Raw genomic sequence first — 19,280 nt, 5'->3', positions numbered from 1 at the left:
GCTGGAGAGTATAAAGCCATCTGGCAAAATCTCCAACCCTCCTTGCTTCAAAACAGTTCATCTATACCTTCCTCTCCATCCTAAAATAGCTGTGTCTGCACCTCCATCACCACTCCAGCAATCTTGATTTAATAGACATCCTACCTCATGAGGACAATTTATTCCTTACAACCTGAGACACTCGATGAAGGCTTTCCACTCCCACTACTTACAAGACTAGGAGGTGGTGCCATTTTTTGGACTCTACTTACTGCCATTTATCAACAATTGCTGTGCCTAATATCCCTTTATGACCTTTAGATGACATTCATTTAAACCACCCAATTTCCCTGTTATCTACCTCTAAGTTACTTTCCCATCCTAAGTGTTTTAGGACCTGGTTCAATCAATAAGCACCTACCTTGTGCCAGGCATCGAACTAAGTGTTGGGGATCCAAAGGCAAAAAATGGAAAAGTCTCTATCTTCAAAGCCCTTCATAACCTATCCCTCTCCTGCCTTTCCAGTTTTCTTTTTTTCTTTTTTTTTTTTTGCAAGGCAATAGGGGTTAAGTGACTTGCCCAGGGTCACACAGCTAGTGAGTGTCAAGTGTCTGAGACTGGATTTGAACTCAAGTCCTCCTGAATCCAGGGCCAGTCCTTTATCCACTATGCCACCTAGCTGCCCCCCTCTACAGTTTTCTTACTCTCCAACATGTACTCTTCAATCCATTGATGCTGCCCTCTTGGTTCTTTCATGAACAAGACACTCCATCTCTCAGTCCTGGGAATTTTCTCTGGCTGTCCCCTATGCTTGGGACTTTCCCTCCTCTACTCTGCTCTAACTGCTGACCTCCTTGATTTCCTTTAAGTCCCAACTAAAGTCCCTTCTCTTCCTGGAAGCCTTCCCTATCCCCTCTTAATTCTAGTGCCTTCCATCTGTTATTTCCTATTTATCCAGTATATAGTTTGCTTTGTATATATTTGTTTGCATGTTGTCTTCCCCAGTAGACTGTAAGCTCCTTCACGGAAGGGACTGTCTTTTACCTCTTTTTGTATCCCCAGTGCTTAGCACGGTGCCTGGCTCACAACTGATGCTTAATATTGATTGACCAACTGATTAAAGGTGTTTACATTCTTTTCAAAATTTTTAAAATCTGAATTTAATTAACACCAAAAAGAAACATTCCCATATGCAAAGCAGAACATAAAAAGAGGATTATATGCAAAATTGTGAATCTATTATATATAACTTGCTTTTTAAGAATATATATAGAAGTAATGCCATAGGAAAATGCTCAGAGCAGCAAAACTCACAGAAGAATGTGCTGAAATCATCTTCTAACTAAGAATTGCTTGGAAGGTCAGAAGGAGGGAGCTGCTGTGCTAATACAGGAGTCAAGCCCAACCCCACAATCACCCTGACACAGATCCAGTCCCAGGAAGGCCTCACCAGAGAAGCAGACCCCCAGAGCCTTTGAATCAGCTGAAGCGCCAGTGTTGTCTAGAACTAAGCCCACAGTCTGGTGAGTGGGCTGAGCCCTGGGCAGGGGGGAGACTACAGGGGTCTATTCTGGTGCTAAGGAAGAAATTGGATTTTATACCCCTGCTGAGAACCAGGAGGTAGGCTTGAGTAGCAGTGGCCCAGGTGGGGGAGGGGCACAGGCTCCTCAGAGCTAACAACCACAACACACAAAGCTGGTTGATTAGCAAGTTGGTCTGGGGTCATCTAAGGACCAGGGAACAGGCCAGGTGAGTGAAGAACCTGATCCTCCTTAAATCATACCACCTGGGACTTCTGAAGCTTGGGATACTGCAGCCTGGAAACAGTGCCCCACTTTAAGGAGCTAAAAGTCTAGTAAAAGAAAGGCAAGATGAGCTGACAGAGAAAGGTGAGGAACATAGAAAGTTTCTTCAGTAACAAGGAAGACCAAGGGGCACCCTCAGAGGAAGATGTCAACATCAGGGCCCCTATATCTAAAGCTTCCAAGAAAAATATGAATTGGTCTCAGGCCATAGAGGGGCTCAAAGAGGACTTTGAAGATAAAGTTAGAGAGGTAGAGGAAAAAATGGAAAGAGAAATGAGGGTGATGCAGGAAAGACATGAGAAAAAAGTCAACAGCTTGAAAAGTCAAATTGGCCAAATGGAAAAGGAGGTACAAAAGCTCTCTGATGAAAATAATTGCCTGAGAATGAGGATTGAACAAATGGAAGCCAGTGACTTTATGAGAAACCAAGACACAATAAAGCCAATCCCAATTAATAAAAAAATAGAGGGCAATGTGAAATATCTTCTGGGAAAAACTGCTGACCTGGAAAATAGGTCCAGGAGAGATAATCTAAAAATTATTGGTCTACCTGCAAACCATGATCAAGGAAAGAGCTTAGACACCATCTTCCAAGATATTCTCAGGGAAAATTGCCCCAAAATTCTAGAATAAGAAGCTAAAGTAGAAATTGAAAGAATCCACCGATCACCTTCAGAAAGAGATCCCAAAAGGAAAACTCCTGGGAATATTACAGCCAAATTCCAGAGCTCTCAGGTCAAGGAGAAAATATTGCAAGCTGCCAAAAAGAAAGAATTCAAGTACTGTGGAGCCCCAGTCAGGATAGCACAAGATCTAGCAGCTTCTACATTAAAGGACCGGAGGGCATGGAATATGATATTCCAAAGGGCAAAGGAAATGGAATTACAACCAAGAATCACCTACCCAGAAAAACTCAGCATAATCTTTCACAGGAAAAAATGGGACTTTAATGAAAAAGAAGACTTTCAGATATTTGTGATGAAAAGACCTGAACTGAATGGCAAATTTGACTTTCAAATACAAGACCCTAGAGAACCATAAAAAATTGGAGCTGGGGGACATACCCGGGGTCAGGGTCGTACAGTGGGTGACTGTCTTGTGTCTGAGGCTGGGTTTTGGCTAGGATACCCTGGGGTCCAGGGGTGATGTTTTGTCCACTGTGTCACTTGGCTAGGTGATGACATCTTTAGGGTTAAATTGAGGGGTGAAGGGAATTCACTGGGGGAGGGGAAAGGGCAGAAGTGAAATCCTACATGAAAGAAATAGGAAAAGGCCTATGGAGTGGGGGAAGAGATGGGAGAGGAGCAGGGCAGTAAGTAAATTTTACACTCATCAGAAAAGGCTCTAAGACCTTAAACTCATCAGAGCTGCCACAAGGAGGGACTAACAGACACACCCAATTGAGTGGAGTAATCTGTTTAATCTGGGCAGTAAATGAGCCTAACAATCATCAGAATTGGCTCAAAGACTTCAATCTCATTAAAACTGGTTCAAGGAGGGAATAATGTACACACTCAATTGGGTGGAGTAATCTCTCTAACCCTGCAGGAAAATGGGAGAGGAAGGGGATAAAGAGAGAGGGGCAAAAGAGGGAAGGGCAGAGTGGGGGAGGGGACAGACAGAAGCAAATCCCTTTTGAAGAATGATAGGATGAAAGAAGATGGATAATAGAATAAATATCATGGGGAAGGGAATAGGATGGAAGGAAAATAGTTAACAATAGTAATCATGAAAAAGACAAAAGGGGGAAATTGTACAAAAAAATATTTATAGCAACTCTTGGTGGAGGCTAAGAATTGAGAATCAAGGGAATATCCATCAATTGAGCAATGATGGAAAAAGCTGTTATATGATTGTAGTGGAATGGTCTTGTGCTACAGGAAATGACAAACAGGATGATCCCCGAAAAACCTAGAAAGACTAATGAACATTGATGTATAGTGAAGTGAGTAGAGCTGGGAGGACATTGTGCATAGTGACAGCAGTATTGTTCAATGAGCAATTATGAATGACAACTACTCTCAGCAGTGCAATGATCCAAGACAATCCCAAGGAACTAATAAGGAAGCTTACTATGCACCCTTATAGAAAGAACTGATAAAAAGAACACTTGTGGATTGTACATATATAACCTGATTGCAATCTTGTGGAGGGAGAAGGCAAGGGAGGGAGGGAGGGAGGGAGAAAAATTTGGAATTCTAAATCTTATGAAAATGAATGTTGAAAACTACCCTTACATGTAACTGGAAAATAAAATCAATGTTTGTTGCTGAAAAAAAAAAAAACAAGAAAAAGAAACTACAAGCAGGATGATTTCAGAAAGACCTGGAAAGACTTGTATGAACTGATGTATAGTGAAGTGAGCAGAACCACAATGTTGCACAGTGACAGCAATATTGTTTGATGAAGATCTGTGAATGAATTAACTATTCTCAGCAATACAATGATCCAAGACTATCCCAAAGGACTAATGATAAAGCATACTATCCACTTGCAAAGAAATAATTGATAATGATTGAACACAGACTGAAGCATACTATTTTTCACTTTCATTTTTTTATTCAAGTTTTCTTATACAAAATGACTACAATGGTAATGTTTTGCATAATTTCACATGTGTAACCTATATCTGATTGCTTACCACCCCAAGGAGGGATAGAATTTGGGACTCAAAACTTTAAATAAAAATTTTTATTGTTATTTTTTAAAAAAGAATATATATATAGGGGGAAGCTAGGTAGTGCAATGGATAAAGCACCAGCCCTGGATTCAGAAGGATCTGAGTTCGAATTCGATTTCAGACACTTGACACTAAATAGCTGTGTGACCCTGGGCAAGTCACTTAACCCTCATTGCCCTGCAAAAAAATTAATTAAATAAATAAATGTGTGTGTGTGTGTGTGTGTGTGTGTGTGTGTGTGTGTGTGTGTGAAGAGAGAGAGAGAGAGAGAGACACACACACACACACAGCTAGATGGCACAATGGATAGAGCACTGGCCCTGGAGCCAGTGACTGACTTCAAATCCAGCCTCAGACACTTGACACTTACTAGTTATATGACCCTGGGCAAGTCACTTAACCCTAATTACCTTGCCTCTGCTCAAAAATAGAATATATGTAATAAATTCAATTTTTTTTCAAAACTGTCTTATTTGTGTTTCCTTTTGAACTTCTGTCCTCTTTTGTGTATTTCTTAAAATGTTTCAATGACCTTCTTTTCTTTTGGAGGGTAATATTATCAGTAACTTACATCTTCCCCCTCAAATCCTTCCGGAATCAAAAAGTTCACATTTCTTGCAACAAATAACCACAGTAAGGCAAAACAAATCCAACATTTGCCATGTCCAAAAATATGTGCTTAATTCTGCACCTTGCATCTATCACCTCTTTTAGGAATTAGGTGACATGCTCCATCATCAGTTCTTGGGAGTAATTGATCAGAATTCTTAAGTCTTTTAAAGTTGTTTTTCTTCATGATCGTTAAGGTGGTTTGAAGGGTTTTGGAATTGTGAAGAAGGCTAGTGGTTAAGGAAGAGAAATTTGGGGAAACTTTTTTAAGTTATAGAACAATTTGAACTTAGGGAGGACATTCTGAAAAAGTACACTTGAGAGTAAAAGCCTAAGGAAGAAAGACTCAAGGAAAAAGTAGTTGGTAAGCCAAAAAAAGTAAGAAAAGATAAAATTATAAGAGAAAGATGCTAGTGAGAAAAGGAAAAGAAAGTTGAGTGAGGTTATCTAATAGTTTAGGGGTGCTGCAGAGGCAAGGTGTGATTACCTGAATTGAAATCACTCACAAGCAGTTTGAAAGACAAAAACCCAAGTTCTTGCTTTAGTGAAGAGAGAAGTTGGTGAGAGCTTGAGAGAAGAGAAATTCTGCCCTTCAGTCTTCAAGCTCACAGAGAGAAGACATGCTTTTTCAGACTCTCTTCAAGTTCCTAGAAGGGGAAAAAACTGTGTAGAAGATTAGATGTAGAGGAGGCAGTACCTCGATCATGTTCCTGACCCCAGCTTAGTACACTAGAAACCTGAGATCTGAGATTCTCTTGGTTGAGCTGAGTTATTTCACCCCCCGTAAGAGAGATCATTCACTCTATGTATTATCTGGCATATATTCTTATATCTATACTTTCTCTAGTTTTTGGCTTGACATCTGTTTGGATACATTCACCATGTATGTTCATTATAGAACTGGCATCTGGTGAGAAAGGGAGTCATGACTTGGATACATAGCTTGGGACACGCCTTTCCCATTAAGGGATAGTGATCAAAGTACAACTTGAACCAAAAAAATACTTCCTCTAGACTAACAATATTTAAGGCAGATAGATATAATCCTACCCTGGTATCCCCACTCTCTGAGGAGAGCACAGTGGCCAACTTCTGGCCCCAGCCCCCTGCTTCCTGGCAAGAATCAACATCTCCCTTGGAGAAGGAGACTCAAGAGGCATCTATCTATTCTTGCTTGTGAATTACATCCAGATAGAACCATGTGGATGTTCATAACCTACATGGATATTTACAGATAATGCAAAGCTGGGGGGGGGAGGGAGAAAGGGAGGGAGGGAGAGAGAGAGAGAGAGAGAGAGAGAGAGAGAGAGAGAGAGAGAGAGAGAGAGAGAGAGAGAGAGACTGAATGGCAGTCAGGATTCCAAAAGATCTTGATAGATTGGGATCTAGTTGTCTTACTCTAATAATGTAAACTGTAATAGAGAGACATGTTAAATCTTGCACTTGGATTTAAAAAAATCAACTACATAAAAACAAGATAAAGGAAGCATGGTTGGATGGACATTTGTCTAAAACAGATATGGAAATTTTAGTGAATTGATAATGGGATTGTGATACAGCAGTCAAAAAATGTAATGTGACCTTGAGCTAAAATTAGGCAGTACAGCAGTAGTCAAGGAGGTGATGGTCCCACCATACTGGACCATACTAGTAAGACCACATCTGAAATATGGGTTTCAGTTACAGGCAGTTTATTTTAGGAAGGTCACCAATAAACTGGACAAGGACGGTTAAGAGTCTCAACTTAATGTCATAAAAGCATCAGGTGAAATTAGTGCTCAACTGTGGTACAATTAGAGGGATTAAGAACTGGTTGGGTGATTGAATCTGAAAAGTAGTCTTTTTTCCTTTTTGGTGAGGCAATTGGGGTTAAGTGACTTGCCCAGGGTCTGAGGTTGGATTTGAACTCAGGTCCTCCTGAATCCAGAGCCAGTGTTCTATCCACTGCACCACCTAGCTGCCCCTAGTAATCTTACTACGACTTTGCCAACCAAGAGAAGAGAAAATTTGGAAGAATGTAACAGCTGTCTGATTATTGAAGGCCTTTCTTTTGGAGAAGAGATTAGGCTTTTTTTCTGCTTGGCCCCAGAGGACAAACCTTGGAGTAATGCATGGAAGTTACAAAAAGACAAATTGAGGCTTGAAGTGGGAAAACGGGAAATTTACGTGTGTGTGTGTGTGTGTGTTATACTAGGCATAATTGTGTATATTTCTTTATCTTTGTTGTATCTCCTAGCAGGAGAATGTTAATTCCTTGAAGACAAGCTCAGGTTTTTCTGTCTCTCCAGTGTCTAGAGCACTGTGTATTTCGCACTTAAATTTATTTTGTTTTTTCAACAGAATCGAAGGTAGCCTATACAGGCCAGCAATGGATCAGAACTGGAAGCGAAGGATCCGCGGCCCTAGAGAAACCAGGGCAGGAGGGGCGGGGCCGAGGGAAGCCCGGGCAGGAGGGGCGGGGCGGGCTTCTGCTCGGGGGCGTTTCGCTTCCGGCCGCAGGGGGCGCTGTGAGGGCGGAGGGGATTCCGGGGGGCGAAGGGCAGCCCCTCCTTTTGGCCGGCGGGGCGCGTGTCCCATACGCAGAGCGGGTCCCAGCGCGTGGGGCCGGCTGGGCGGACCGACCGCGGGGCCGCTCTCCGCCCGCCGGACAGCCGGCTCGGGCCGAGGAGACGAAGAGGCCATGGCCCCGGGGGTGCCTGCTCCGGTAAGACCGGCCCCCGGCGAGCCGGGCCGTAGAGGCTGGAGGCGGGGCAGGAGGTCCGGGACGAGAGGCGGGAGGGAGGCGGAGCTCTCGGGGAGGGCCCGCGGCCTGCGGGAGGGACTGCTCCCGGCCTCAGGACCGGGCGCCGAGGATCCCAGAGCTAGAGCTGGGAGGGACCTGGGAGAAGCCGTCGAGGCCCCACCCCCTCATCTTGTAGGGGAGGAAAGAGGCCCGGAGAGACAGTCACTGCTAACTCCGCAGAACTGATGCGGGATTTGAACCCATGCCTCCTGCCCATCCATGGCCCAGGGCTTGTGGAGGGAAGGGCAGACCTAGGAGCCGCGGCCCCGAGGAAGGAGGCGGGGAGGGCGGGGGACGCCGGCAGCCGTCCACCGAAAGGGAGGGAAAGGCTTTTGTGAAGGATTTCGGCCGGCCCCACTCGGGCCTAGCCCTACCAGGACGGGCCCGCCCTAGCGGCCACGTGGAGATGAATCTTTTTGGCCCTGGACGCAGTAAAATAATATTAAAATACGCCGCGGCCCCACCCGAGGTCCCGCTGTGAGCGGGAGGCGGAATGAGCATTTATTAGGCACCTGCTCTGTGCAGGAGGGAGAGGGGAGGGGCAGAAACTGACACGAAAAAGGGTACTTCACACTAGGAAAGCCTGGAAACCACCAGTGAAGAGGCACGGCATCCCACAGTTTGTTTCTGTAGATTATTAAAAAGTAATTGTGGAGCAAAATGCGGCCTTACGGGCGATCCCCCGGCAACGTGCCTTCCGTGTCCATCTTAAGGTGGTGCAAGTGTCCGCAGAGAGAGGAATTTGTTCATTGAAGCTCTGATCATCACCATCGGCCAAGGCAAAAAACTCACCTAGGCTTCCCTCAATAGCGGAGGAGCTGACCTCTGTTAAGGAGAATGGCCTAGGTGGGCAGCTAGGTGGCGCAGTGGATAAAGCACCAGCCCTGGATTCAGGAGGACCTGAGTTCAAATTCGACCTCAGACACTTGACATGTACTAGTTAGCTGTGTGACCCTGGGCAAGTCACTTAAATCTCATTTTCCCTAAACACAAAAAACAAACAAAAAAACCCAAGGAGAATAGCCAAGAGTCCGTGTGGAAGAAAGATTTGCTTTAGATGGAATAGCCTGAATTTACCAAGCCCCAGAATACAGAAGGTGCTAAGAATCACAAGGTTTTAAAACAATGAATTAATGTAGCTCGTACTTTAATATGAGATCCTTTTCTAAATGCCAGCAAGTTAGACAGGTTGCTGGAGGGACTAAAGGCTATGGATTTTGGCATTCTTGCTAAAAACAAAAACAGTCAAGATATAAAAGTTATGAATGAGTAGGAGGATAAAGAATGTTCCACACATGGAAAACAGCCTAATAGTGTTGAGGCCAGAGGTAGAATGCCATGTGCAGGGAGCATCAGGTTGGCTAGTTTGAGTGGAACCTGGTCTAGGTTGGGAAGCTGGAATACTCCTTGCTCACTATTTATATTTTCAGATTCACAGCCGTAGGATTATCACTGTCCACACCTCTGCTACTAGTAACTGCCTGGCTTTGAAACAGGCCTTGGTCTGTGGTTTCAGGAAGGCCAAAGCAGGCTCCTCAGGGCAGCAACACAGGGGTCCCTAAAAGTGGTGCTGCCCCTCCCCAAAGTATAGCTGAAAGAGCATTTAAGGCCATATCCAGGTGCCTTGAGCAGTGGGAGGTTCTCAGGTAGTTGGCCCACACCATGCCCAAACCTATTCTGTTGAGGCTAAAGAGCTGTTCTGGTGGTTCAAACTAGAGTGTGATTGGTGTTTGTCATTCCAGGAGTCCTGGCACTAGGAACATTCAGCCTTCTCCCAGGCAAGCTTCCTCCAGCCCTGGACATGCCTCCAAAGGGCTCCAGCTCCTCAAAAAGCCTTCCTGGGCCCTGCTACCCACATCAATCTCTCCCTGTCCACTCCTTCCCTATCTTGTCTGCCCTTTTCACAGACTGCCTTTCAGATCAGTCAGGGAAGTGCCTGGCACTCAGTGAAGCTCTGGGGGCACAGAGACAAAAGTGAACCAGCCCCTGCCCTCAGGGAGCTTAGAGTCTAATGGAACTATACATATCTACAAGATACTAAGTAGATATAAGACTGGATAACTTTGAAGGAAAAGACATTCACAACTGGGGTTTGGGATCTCAGGGTAGAAACAGGAAAGGTCTCCCAGGGATTCAAAGAGTCAGAAATGAGGGAGGAAAGCTTTCCAGGCAGGGGGCAAAGCCAGTGCAAAGGTATGGAGATGGGACACGGAGCATCCTTTGTGAACAACAGCACCTCAGAGTGCCAGGAGATGAGTAATGTGTATGAAAACCAAAATGATAGAAAGGGGACGTGTGAAGAGGTGGGCATGCCAGACAGCAAGCAAACTTCATATTTCATCCTACAGGTACTAGGGGGAAGAATAAATGACTCAGTTTTGAACACAAGAAGTAAAAATTCCTCAGGTAAATACTGCCTGTGCTGTGAAGAGTGAATCAATATATACACAGCGGGGCAAATAGAATTCCTATTAGAACAGAACCACATTTCAGGCCTTAATGAATCATGATTTGGGATTTTAGGGAAGCAATCCAGCTAAGTTGTTTGTTGTAGGCTCTTGGAAAGTACTCAAGACCTTTTTCCACAGACCTTTTCCCCCATTTAAAAGAACATGAATTGGGGAGCAGCTGGGTGGCACAGTGGATAGAGCACCAGCCCTGGAGTCAGGAGGACCTGAGTTCAAATCCAGCCTCAGACACAATACTTACTAGCTGTGTGACCCTGGGCAAGTCACTTAACCCCAATTGCCTCACCCCCCCCCAAATAACATGAATTGATTTCTGTGAGCTTTTGTGCTTGAAAATTATTAATCCACTTTATAAATCTGTGTTTGGGTTCTATTCACCAGAAGGACAAAATGGCATCATTTTTCATACTGAATTTATTCAGATTTAATCATTCCCTGTCCAAAATATTTTTATTTCTATCCAATTTTCTTGCTGTATGGGTCAGTTTTCCAGAGTACTTGAATTATGTCTGGCTCCCCAACACATCCTCCTACAACACTAAATGCTTGTTTTTTATTTTATTATCTATCATCAGCATGTTAGAAAGATTTGATTGGTACTGGAGAAGGGAAGGGGACCATTCTGTTCATCTGACTTAGCACAGACAACTTACTGACTAATTAGGTATTCAGGAATTGAAGAAGAGTGAAGAGTCAGGGATGACTGCAATTGCAGACCTAGGTTTTCTGGAAGAATAGTCATACCCTTAAAATAGAAATAGAAATATAAGGAAGGGTAGGTTTGGGGGAAAGATAACAAGTTCTGTTTTAAACTTGGTGAGTTTGAGATACCTATGAATTATCCAAGTGGAAATCTCCTGCAAGCAGGTGATATGGAACAAGAGCTCAGGAAAGGTAAAAGGGTTGTATATATAGATTAGGAAACTATCTAAAAATGAGTTGACATATGCAGACTGATGAGATCAATAAAGGAGTGCAGAGAAATACCCAGAACTAAAACCTAGAATACTCTCACACTTAGGATAACACTCCTTCAAAGAGACTAAGCAGGAGAGCAATGTCATGACAACCCCCAAAGAGAGTACCCTGACGGAGGGGGCGTGTCATCAAGTTCTGACACTGCATGTAGGCCAACAGGATGGGGGCTGAGAAAAGATGTAACAAGAGGACAGGATGAGTCAAGTGGTGAGGTGGAAAAATGTGTAAGAGTTAAGAAGTAAAAGGCAATGAGTACAGATAGCTTCTTCTAAAAATTGGTTGTAGAATATGAGAGAGGGATGATTATTGAGAGGAGATGGTAGGATAAAGTGAAGGTTCTTTTTTAAACATGAGTGAGATCTAAACATTTATAGGCTGTTGGGGCAGCTAGGTGGCACAGTGGATAAAGCACCAGCCCTGGATTCAGGAGGACCTGAGTTCAAATCCAGCCTCAGACACTTGACACTTACTAGCTATGTAACCCTAGGCAAGTCACTTAACCTTCGTTGCCCCACCAAAAAAAAAAAAAAATTATAGGCCACAAGGGAGGAACCAAGAGATAAGGAATGACCAAAAATAAGAGAATGAGAAGAACTGAAGGAATAAGCTCCCAGACAACACTGGAAGGGGATTGTAACAATAGCACAAGTATAGGCCTTGGCCTTGGCACTTCTCCTAAGACTAGAACGAAGAAGGGGAGAATGGATGTGATATTTTAGGGATTTTAATATGTAGAATGTAGAGGGAGGATGGGATAGATGATCTCATTGTTTTCAGTAAAGCATAAGCCAGTGTCTTATGCTGAGGTGGCATGGGCAGGAGGTCAGATGGCAAGAGAATTAGTGTCTGGGCCCTGGGCCTTGATTGACCTTGAAGGAGAAGAGCAGGGATAGACATCAGAGTAGGATTTTTTAATAGAGAGCCAAAAAGGAACTTAAAGACTGTATAGTCCAACTGCCTTGTTTTATAGATGAGAAAACAGGTATGAAGAGATGAGACTTGCCCAAGGCTCTCAGGATATCCCTAGGAAATTCTGTCTCCCTAGGGTAACAGGTCTTAGGTTTGGGGTTTTTTCCCACAATGCAAATCACTTGATTTGCCACCACCATTATTACTGCATTTGAAAAAAGAGTCCTTGTTGTTTTGGAGGCTGTATCTACACCCAAGCCTTCTTGTGGCCTGAAGTCAGCTTTAAAATGATAAACATTCATCTCGTGGAAGGCACTCTGTAACATCCACCATGTGTGAAAGCAATGAAATGGAAAGCAAATTTATGAACTGATGCAGATTGAAGTAAGCAGAGCCATGAAAACAATATACACAATGACAACTTAAATAGAATAAAAAAGAAACCTAATTGTAATGACCCAATAGAAGAACTGAAAAACTCCATCTCTCCGCTTTTCATGAGTAGGGGACTATGGGTATCATGTTGTCAAATCCCATTGCCATTTTCCTGTTGCACCATCCTCTTGCCTTGGACATAGCACCCCAGCTTCCCCCGTGGAGTCCTGCACTCTCCATTAGAACTGTATCCATCAATTACCTGTGATTTTCCCTGACCACCAGTGTTCTTATGTGTTATCCTTCCCTAGGAGAAAGCAAGTTCCTTTTTGCATTTTTATCCCCAGTGCTTGGCACCTGGCATACCATAAGCACTTAATAAATGCTTTTTTTCACTTTTTCATGTGTTGGTTGGTTTTGCTGAGCTGCTTTTTTTTCCTCCTTTTTATTCTTTGTGACAGAGTGTTTTACTGAGTAGGGGAAAGAAGGACTACTTTCAGAAATTATAGCAACAGAAAAACGAAAGATATAAAAGTGGAATTTAAGAAAGAAAAAGATGTTTCTGAATTAGTGGTGAAGAGTGAAGGTAAATGTATTTTATGCTTGTGTTTCCAGGTGCCTGTGACATTTGACGATGTGACCATGTATTTCACAGAGCAAGAGTGGAGGACCTTGGAGGAATGGCAGAAAGAGCTTTACAAGGATGTAGTGAAGACCAATTATGAGACCTTGATCTCGCTGGGTAAGATGTTTTCATGAGGAGGTTTGAGGGTGTCTTATGGAACCAGATACTGGCAAACACTTCAAAAAGTCACCAAGCTCAAGTGCTTGGAGCTTAATGCATGGATAGGTAGCTCTTCAGTTTGGGTAATTACTCAGTTCAGTTCAGTTCATTACATTTATTAAGGTGGTAAGTGCTAGGACTACAAAGACAAAAGTGAAACTGTTAACACATAATAGCTGTCATCGATATTGACAAAGATCACTTAACATTTGGAGGTGTTGGTTACTGTACATGCTCAGGCTGGCACACTGGTCTAACTTGTCACCACACCAGCTCCAGCCTAGCAAGTGAAATATCTGCCCTACAGCATTTTTCTATATTTTTGGTGGTGTCTGCGTCTTTTGCTTGGCTAATAGTCCTCAGGCCAATCTTAGTTACCTCACTTCTCTCGTTTGGAGTCATCAGTCATCATCTCCTTTTAAGTTCTATAAATATCTCATGAATACCCACAAGGACAAATGACAACTCAAGTTTTCCATCCTGAAGTGCATCACCTCATTCTTTCCTTTTAATAGCTTTATATCTTCTAAATTTTAGGACCCATTTTGTCAAAAACAGCAAACAGAATTTTACACAGGCCTCCTGCTTTGCCATGTGCCATCAAGGAAAATTAACCTTATTATGACTGAAAAATATATCCCTATTGTATGAAGAGCACTATATTTGATTTTGTGGATAATACATAGATTATGTATGTACATATGTATTTGTGTGTAATTAGATACAAAAGAGAAAGGGAGCAAGAGGGTAGGGGGAGAACTTGAACCTAGATCTTCCTGACTCCAGGTCCAGTTCTCTCTGTCTTCTGTAAAGAGGTATAAAACACACATGCATTGGGAAACCAGATTAAAACGTAACTGGGAAAACTTTAATAAAATAAAAATACAATGCAACATAGATAATGTTAATTTGGGTTTGGGGGAGGTTTTTTGTTGTTGTTTGTTGGGGTTTTTTGCAGGGCAGCGAGGGTTAAGTGACTTGCTCAGGGTCACACAAGTAGTAAGTGTCAAGTGTCCGAGGCTAGATTTAAACTTAGGTATTCCTGAATCCAGGGCCAGTGCTTTATCCACTGAATTTGGATTTTCTAAGTCAATATTCTGACAAATTTGTTTCTATTTGAATTTCATTACCCCTGCTTTAGTCCACTCTGCTTCTCATACTTACCAGTATAAAACACACAACCTGCTAACTCTACCAGGAACTAGTAATCTCTTTAAAAAGACCTAAAACATAAACAAACATCATAGGATATAAATATACATATGTAACTTGTAGGAAAGAGCTGAGATTTTGTGAAGATGGGGAAATGCATGGCTTGGGAATTCCCCACTCATGACCATGAGTTAGTAGATAAAATCTAGAGAATGCCCAGGTTCCCACAGCTAGTGTCACTTACATGTCCTAATCCAGCCCTCTTCCTACCTGAACTTCCTGTTTGGGAGAGTTATGTGAAGCTCAGAGGGGTTAGTTTGCCCTTAGCTCCCCAGATAGTGTCAGTGACAGGTGCTGGCTCTTGGGACTTCCCTACCTAGCACTCTGTCCAGTCAGCCACACTTGCTTCTAAATTACAAGAGATACATTCCGCCATGCAAGACTTGTCATGAGGTGAAACAAACTACCAGCTGTAAGTAATGCAGTGTCCAGAAGTGGGAACAACCTCTGTGGGCTGGAATAGAATGGAAATGCTTCCTAGTGGAAGAATTTTCAGAAGAAAGGTTTGATTGCTAAAGTCTGCAAAGAATCCAAATAGAATGTGAAATGAGTAGTGGCTGATCATTTTAGCCAGTGACTCTCATGAGAACAGTTTCAGCAGAGTTATTAGAATGGAAACTAGGTTTGAAAGAGTTAAGATCGGGACAGCTAGATGGTGCAGTGGTTAAAGCACCGGCCCTGGATTCAGGAGTACCTGAGTTCAAATCCGGCCTCAGACACTTGACACTTACTAGCTGCGTGACTCTGTGCAAGTCACTTAACCCTCATTGCCCCACCAGGAAAAAAAAGAGAAAGAGAGGTGAAGAAGCTAGAGTCAGATAGGTTGGGCATCACTCTAGAAACCCAGTGTTAGAGTGTGGACAGTTGTATTCTATTTTAGCATCTGACGGCCTCCATTTTGTATAGGTATACCCAAAACTTGTGCTTCTGATGACCTAAAGAAAAATAAACTTAATTGCTGTCTTGTGGCCTTTGTGCAGGCTATGCCATTCCCAAGCCAAACTTGATAACTCTGATGGAACAAGGGAAGGAGCCATTCATCAGAGACCAGGGACACTTGGACACAAGAGAACCAGCCACTGGTGATGAGTATCCTGACTTGAAAAGCACACAAGGGCAGGTGTTTTCTGGTGAGTAAGAAGAGGTAAAAGGAGTGAAGCTGAGGATGACACCTTCAGCTTCTCCTCCTTCTGGGACTTAAATCTTCCTTTTGTGTCCCCCTGAACCAAGATTTGATGTCAGGGCAGGGCTGGGCTTTAAGAGAGCAGTTAAAGAGATCAGCTGTACAGAGCTCCAGACCCCAAGCAACTTCCCTGACACATGGGTCATACACAGACAGGAGCTCTGTCCTGTTTCTACTGTTTCAGAAACCTGAAATTCTACGTTCTGGGGAAAAAATCTCACATGGGTTAGGGAGTCAAATTTGTAATATCAGTACAAAATGTGTTGCTTCTTTTTGGCTGTTGCCTTCCAGTGGCTAAATAAAACAGGAACTAGATCTCTAAAACTGAAGGCTCTGCTCCAGGGTGAGGAAGCATTGAGTCCTCTTGTTAGCTCCACAAGGCAGGAAGGAAAAGACATATAGTTCTGTTCGGATGTCAGTGGAATTTTGACCCTGCTTTTAGTTAACTAAAATAAATGACATTCTGTTGGGGTAAAAAGGCCTACAATATGACTAGGATAATTATTCCTTACAAGAGGCAAAAGCATCCGATTTCAGTGTTATTATTTCAGTCAATAAATAACTTAAGCATCTGATTTCCTCCCAAAGGGTAGATCCACTTATGTCAGTAGCATAGTATTCTGCTAAGATATTCCATATCAATAAGAGTCGGGGGGGGGGGGGGGCAAGTCAAAACATTCTCAACAGACTTTGGCTCAGTAGTGCAATTGAAATGTCAGCTCTGAATCTGCAAAGGAAGGAGAATGTAACAAGGTGGTTCCTCCTGGTCCCTTTTTTTCTCATGGTCTCTAAAAGAAGCAGCATGGTATTGTGGTTGAGTTACACTCCTGCCTGTACCACTTAACTCGATTCATTTAGTCTCTCTGAACTGTAATTTACTCATCTGTAAAATGTGGGTGATAATGTTTGTACAGCATATAAAGCATTACCTCACAGGACTACTATAAGAATCACATGAGGTAGTATATATAAAGTCTTAGAGACTCACTGTTCTTCCAGAGTTATATCTTCCTGCAAACTTTTCTTGAACTTTGTGGTAGAATTTTTGAGATTAACAGTGTTTCTGAGTCTCCCTGTCAGACTTCAATGAAAATCACATCAGAGACTAGGAAAGATGTAGATAAGATATACTCAGGCCTTCCAATGTATTTTAATTCATATGACTGACCACCTTCAAGAGAGGAATCTATGGACTCATAGGGTTTGATGTTACTAGATAGGTGAATTCAAATCCTTGACTTTATCATATGTAATGAGGAATAGGGAGTATTTAATAGGGTCTCATCAGTCTGTAATTGTTCGTGATAATGAAATGAAAAATGAATTTAGGAGCAAAGCCAGAGCATCTCTGGCAATAAAATTTTGGATTTTTAGGACAGCACAGAGTGAATGTCTTACTTTGCTAAAGACATAGAGATGTTAATTTGCTTAAAAAAAAATTAATGCTTTATAGGTTACAAAGGATTACGTAAAGTCGGACTTTTGATTCACACAATAAGCCCCTTGACACTGGGAGTGTGTGTGTATACACATATATACAATATACATTTATAATGTAGTAAGTCCCTTAGCCTTGACATGACACAGCCATGAATGTTGACAGGATTTTTTGTTTTTAATTCCAGGGAATTCTAGATCTTCAAGTTCAAGAGAACAAGAAAACTTTCAAAACCAGAACTCATCTTGGCTCTTACCATTCCGATGTAGTGAGTGTAACAAGGGCTTCACCCACAAGTCTCAACTAGCCAATCACATCAGGGTACACAGAGAAAAGAAACCCTTCTTCTGCACTGAGTGCAACAAGAACTATGGCCGGAAGGACCGACTGCTCAGGCACCAGCGCCTGCACACAGGGGAGAGGCCCTTCCAGTGCCCAGAGTGTGACAAGAGCTTCCACCAGAAGGGGCATCTGCTCAGACACCTGCCCATACACACGGGGGAGAGGCCCTTCCAGTGCCCTGAGTGTGACAAGAGCTTCCGAGTGAAAGCTGACATGAAGGCCCATCAGCGCCGGCACAGTGGGGAAAGGCCATTCTCCTGCAGTGAATGTGGTAAGGGCTTCACCAAACATTGTCATCTCACTGAGCACATCAGGCTACACACAGGGGAGAGGCCTTTCCAGTGCCCAGAGTGTGACAAGACCTTTCGTCTGAAAGCAGACATGAAGGGTCACCTTCGAATCCACAGCAAGGCCAGGTCATTCTGCTGCAGTGAATGTGATAAGTCATTTCCCAAGCAGTCTAAGCTCACCGCCCACGTTAAGGTGCACACCAAGAAACAGCACTACAAGGGCCTGCTGTATGGACTGATGGACCTTGACTGGAGTTAAAGCAAAACCTCTAGCATATAAGGGGTGGCTATCAAGTGTATACTCCCAAGTCAGAGAGTTACAGTGGGAAGGGACTTCAGATGTTATCTAATCCAAACTCTCTACAACATCTTTGACCAGTGGTCTTTGGACCTCTGCTCGAACACCTCTCATAACAGGAAACTTACTACCTCATGAGGCAGGCCATATCCGTTCTGGGATAGCTCTGATTGTTGGGAAGTTCTTACTTAGATTGCACTAGAATCAAGCTCCCCATAACCTCTACCCATTTTCACAGTTCTTTCTGGATCCAGGCAGAAGTTAAGTACCTTGTTCATAGGCAACTCTTCGACTATTCAGTGAAGTTGGCGATCAAACTATGATGCTGTTTTTTGTTCAAAAACAAGGTATAACTAAGAATGAAACTGGTGTTCTCATGTGCCTCATAAGCTAGCTCTGAAGAGGTTAGCACCTCTTCAGATGTCACAATACCCATCCATTTGCAAATCCCTTCTCATTCAGTACTCCCTAAAAACCAAAGAAGTTCCCCTTGCAAGTGTGAGAGAGAACCTGAATGTAGACTAGTTTGACAGGGACAGGAATCTTCCTCCTGCCCACCTCAGACCTGAACAGAGAAGGCTGATGCTTACTTGGGCACTTTATAGCCCTTGTAGAATGTACTCTTGAGTGAATGCAATTGCATTTAAGGCATTGGTTGCTGAAGTTGTTTTTTTGTTTTTTGCTGTAGTTTGTTAATGACACAATAAATAAAAGATCTCTGAGTTTGAGATGACTGGTTTGCATGAAGAGTTAATGAGTTCTGTGTCACCTACACAAAGTCTCATCATCTTAAAAAGAACTCTCAGCTATACTGAGGGAACATGGAAGTAGGAGCTAGGCTCTGCTTTCCCAGCCAGAGTAAGATAAAGAAACACAAGTGAATATAATATAGCTAAACCCCCTTCAGCCATTACAATAGACACAAAGAGTCCAGAGGACATCCAGTAGGATGATAGGTAGAGCTGGGTGAAATTTGTCTGGGAAGTACTGGAGTACTCTGAGCTGCATTAAAAAGGAAGACATTTCAGGCAGAAAAATGTGCTGGAAAAATTCACCAAGACTAGATTTACATGTCTGGAGAAAAAATACAAAAATTCCCACAAGGGTAGTAGTAAGGAAATTCGTTTTTTGCATTGGGGGAGGAAGGA

The 19,280-nt window shown here is 43.0% G+C and overlaps 1 protein-coding gene across 1 annotated transcript; it reads left to right on the top strand.

Moving 5' to 3' along the window:
* Positions 1–7,441: 7,441 nt before the first annotated feature.
* LOC122753548 (zinc finger protein OZF-like) lies at positions 7,442–18,843 on the top strand. The gene is made up of 4 exons (XM_044000981.1): positions 7,442–7,777; positions 13,201–13,327; positions 15,562–15,711; positions 17,390–18,843. Exons 1-4 carry the CDS (start codon positions 7,442–7,444, stop codon positions 18,091–18,093), a joined length of 1,317 nt encoding a protein of 438 aa, XP_043856916.1. The 3' UTR covers positions 18,094–18,843.
* Positions 18,844–19,280: the final 437 nt, after the last annotated feature.

Source organism: Dromiciops gliroides, chromosome 1, assembly GCF_019393635.1.
Source record: "Dromiciops gliroides isolate mDroGli1 chromosome 1, mDroGli1.pri, whole genome shotgun sequence".
Lineage (NCBI taxonomy): Eukaryota > Metazoa > Chordata > Mammalia > Microbiotheria > Microbiotheriidae > Dromiciops > Dromiciops gliroides.
The sequence above is the reverse complement of the archived record's forward strand: the minus strand, read 5'-3'. Positions and strand labels throughout refer to the sequence as shown.

Coding starts and splice junctions, on each gene's coding strand:
- LOC122753548 (XM_044000981.1), top strand. CDS start 7,442: ATGGATCAGAACTGGAAGCGAAGGATCCGCGGCCCTAGAGAAACCAGG. Junction 13,328..15,561: donor TGAGACCTTGATCTCGCTGG/GTAAGATGTTTT, acceptor GCCTTTGTGCAG/GCTATGCCATTCCCAAGCCA. Junction 15,712..17,389: donor ACAAGGGCAGGTGTTTTCTG/GTGAGTAAGAAG, acceptor TTTTAATTCCAG/GGAATTCTAGATCTTCAAGT.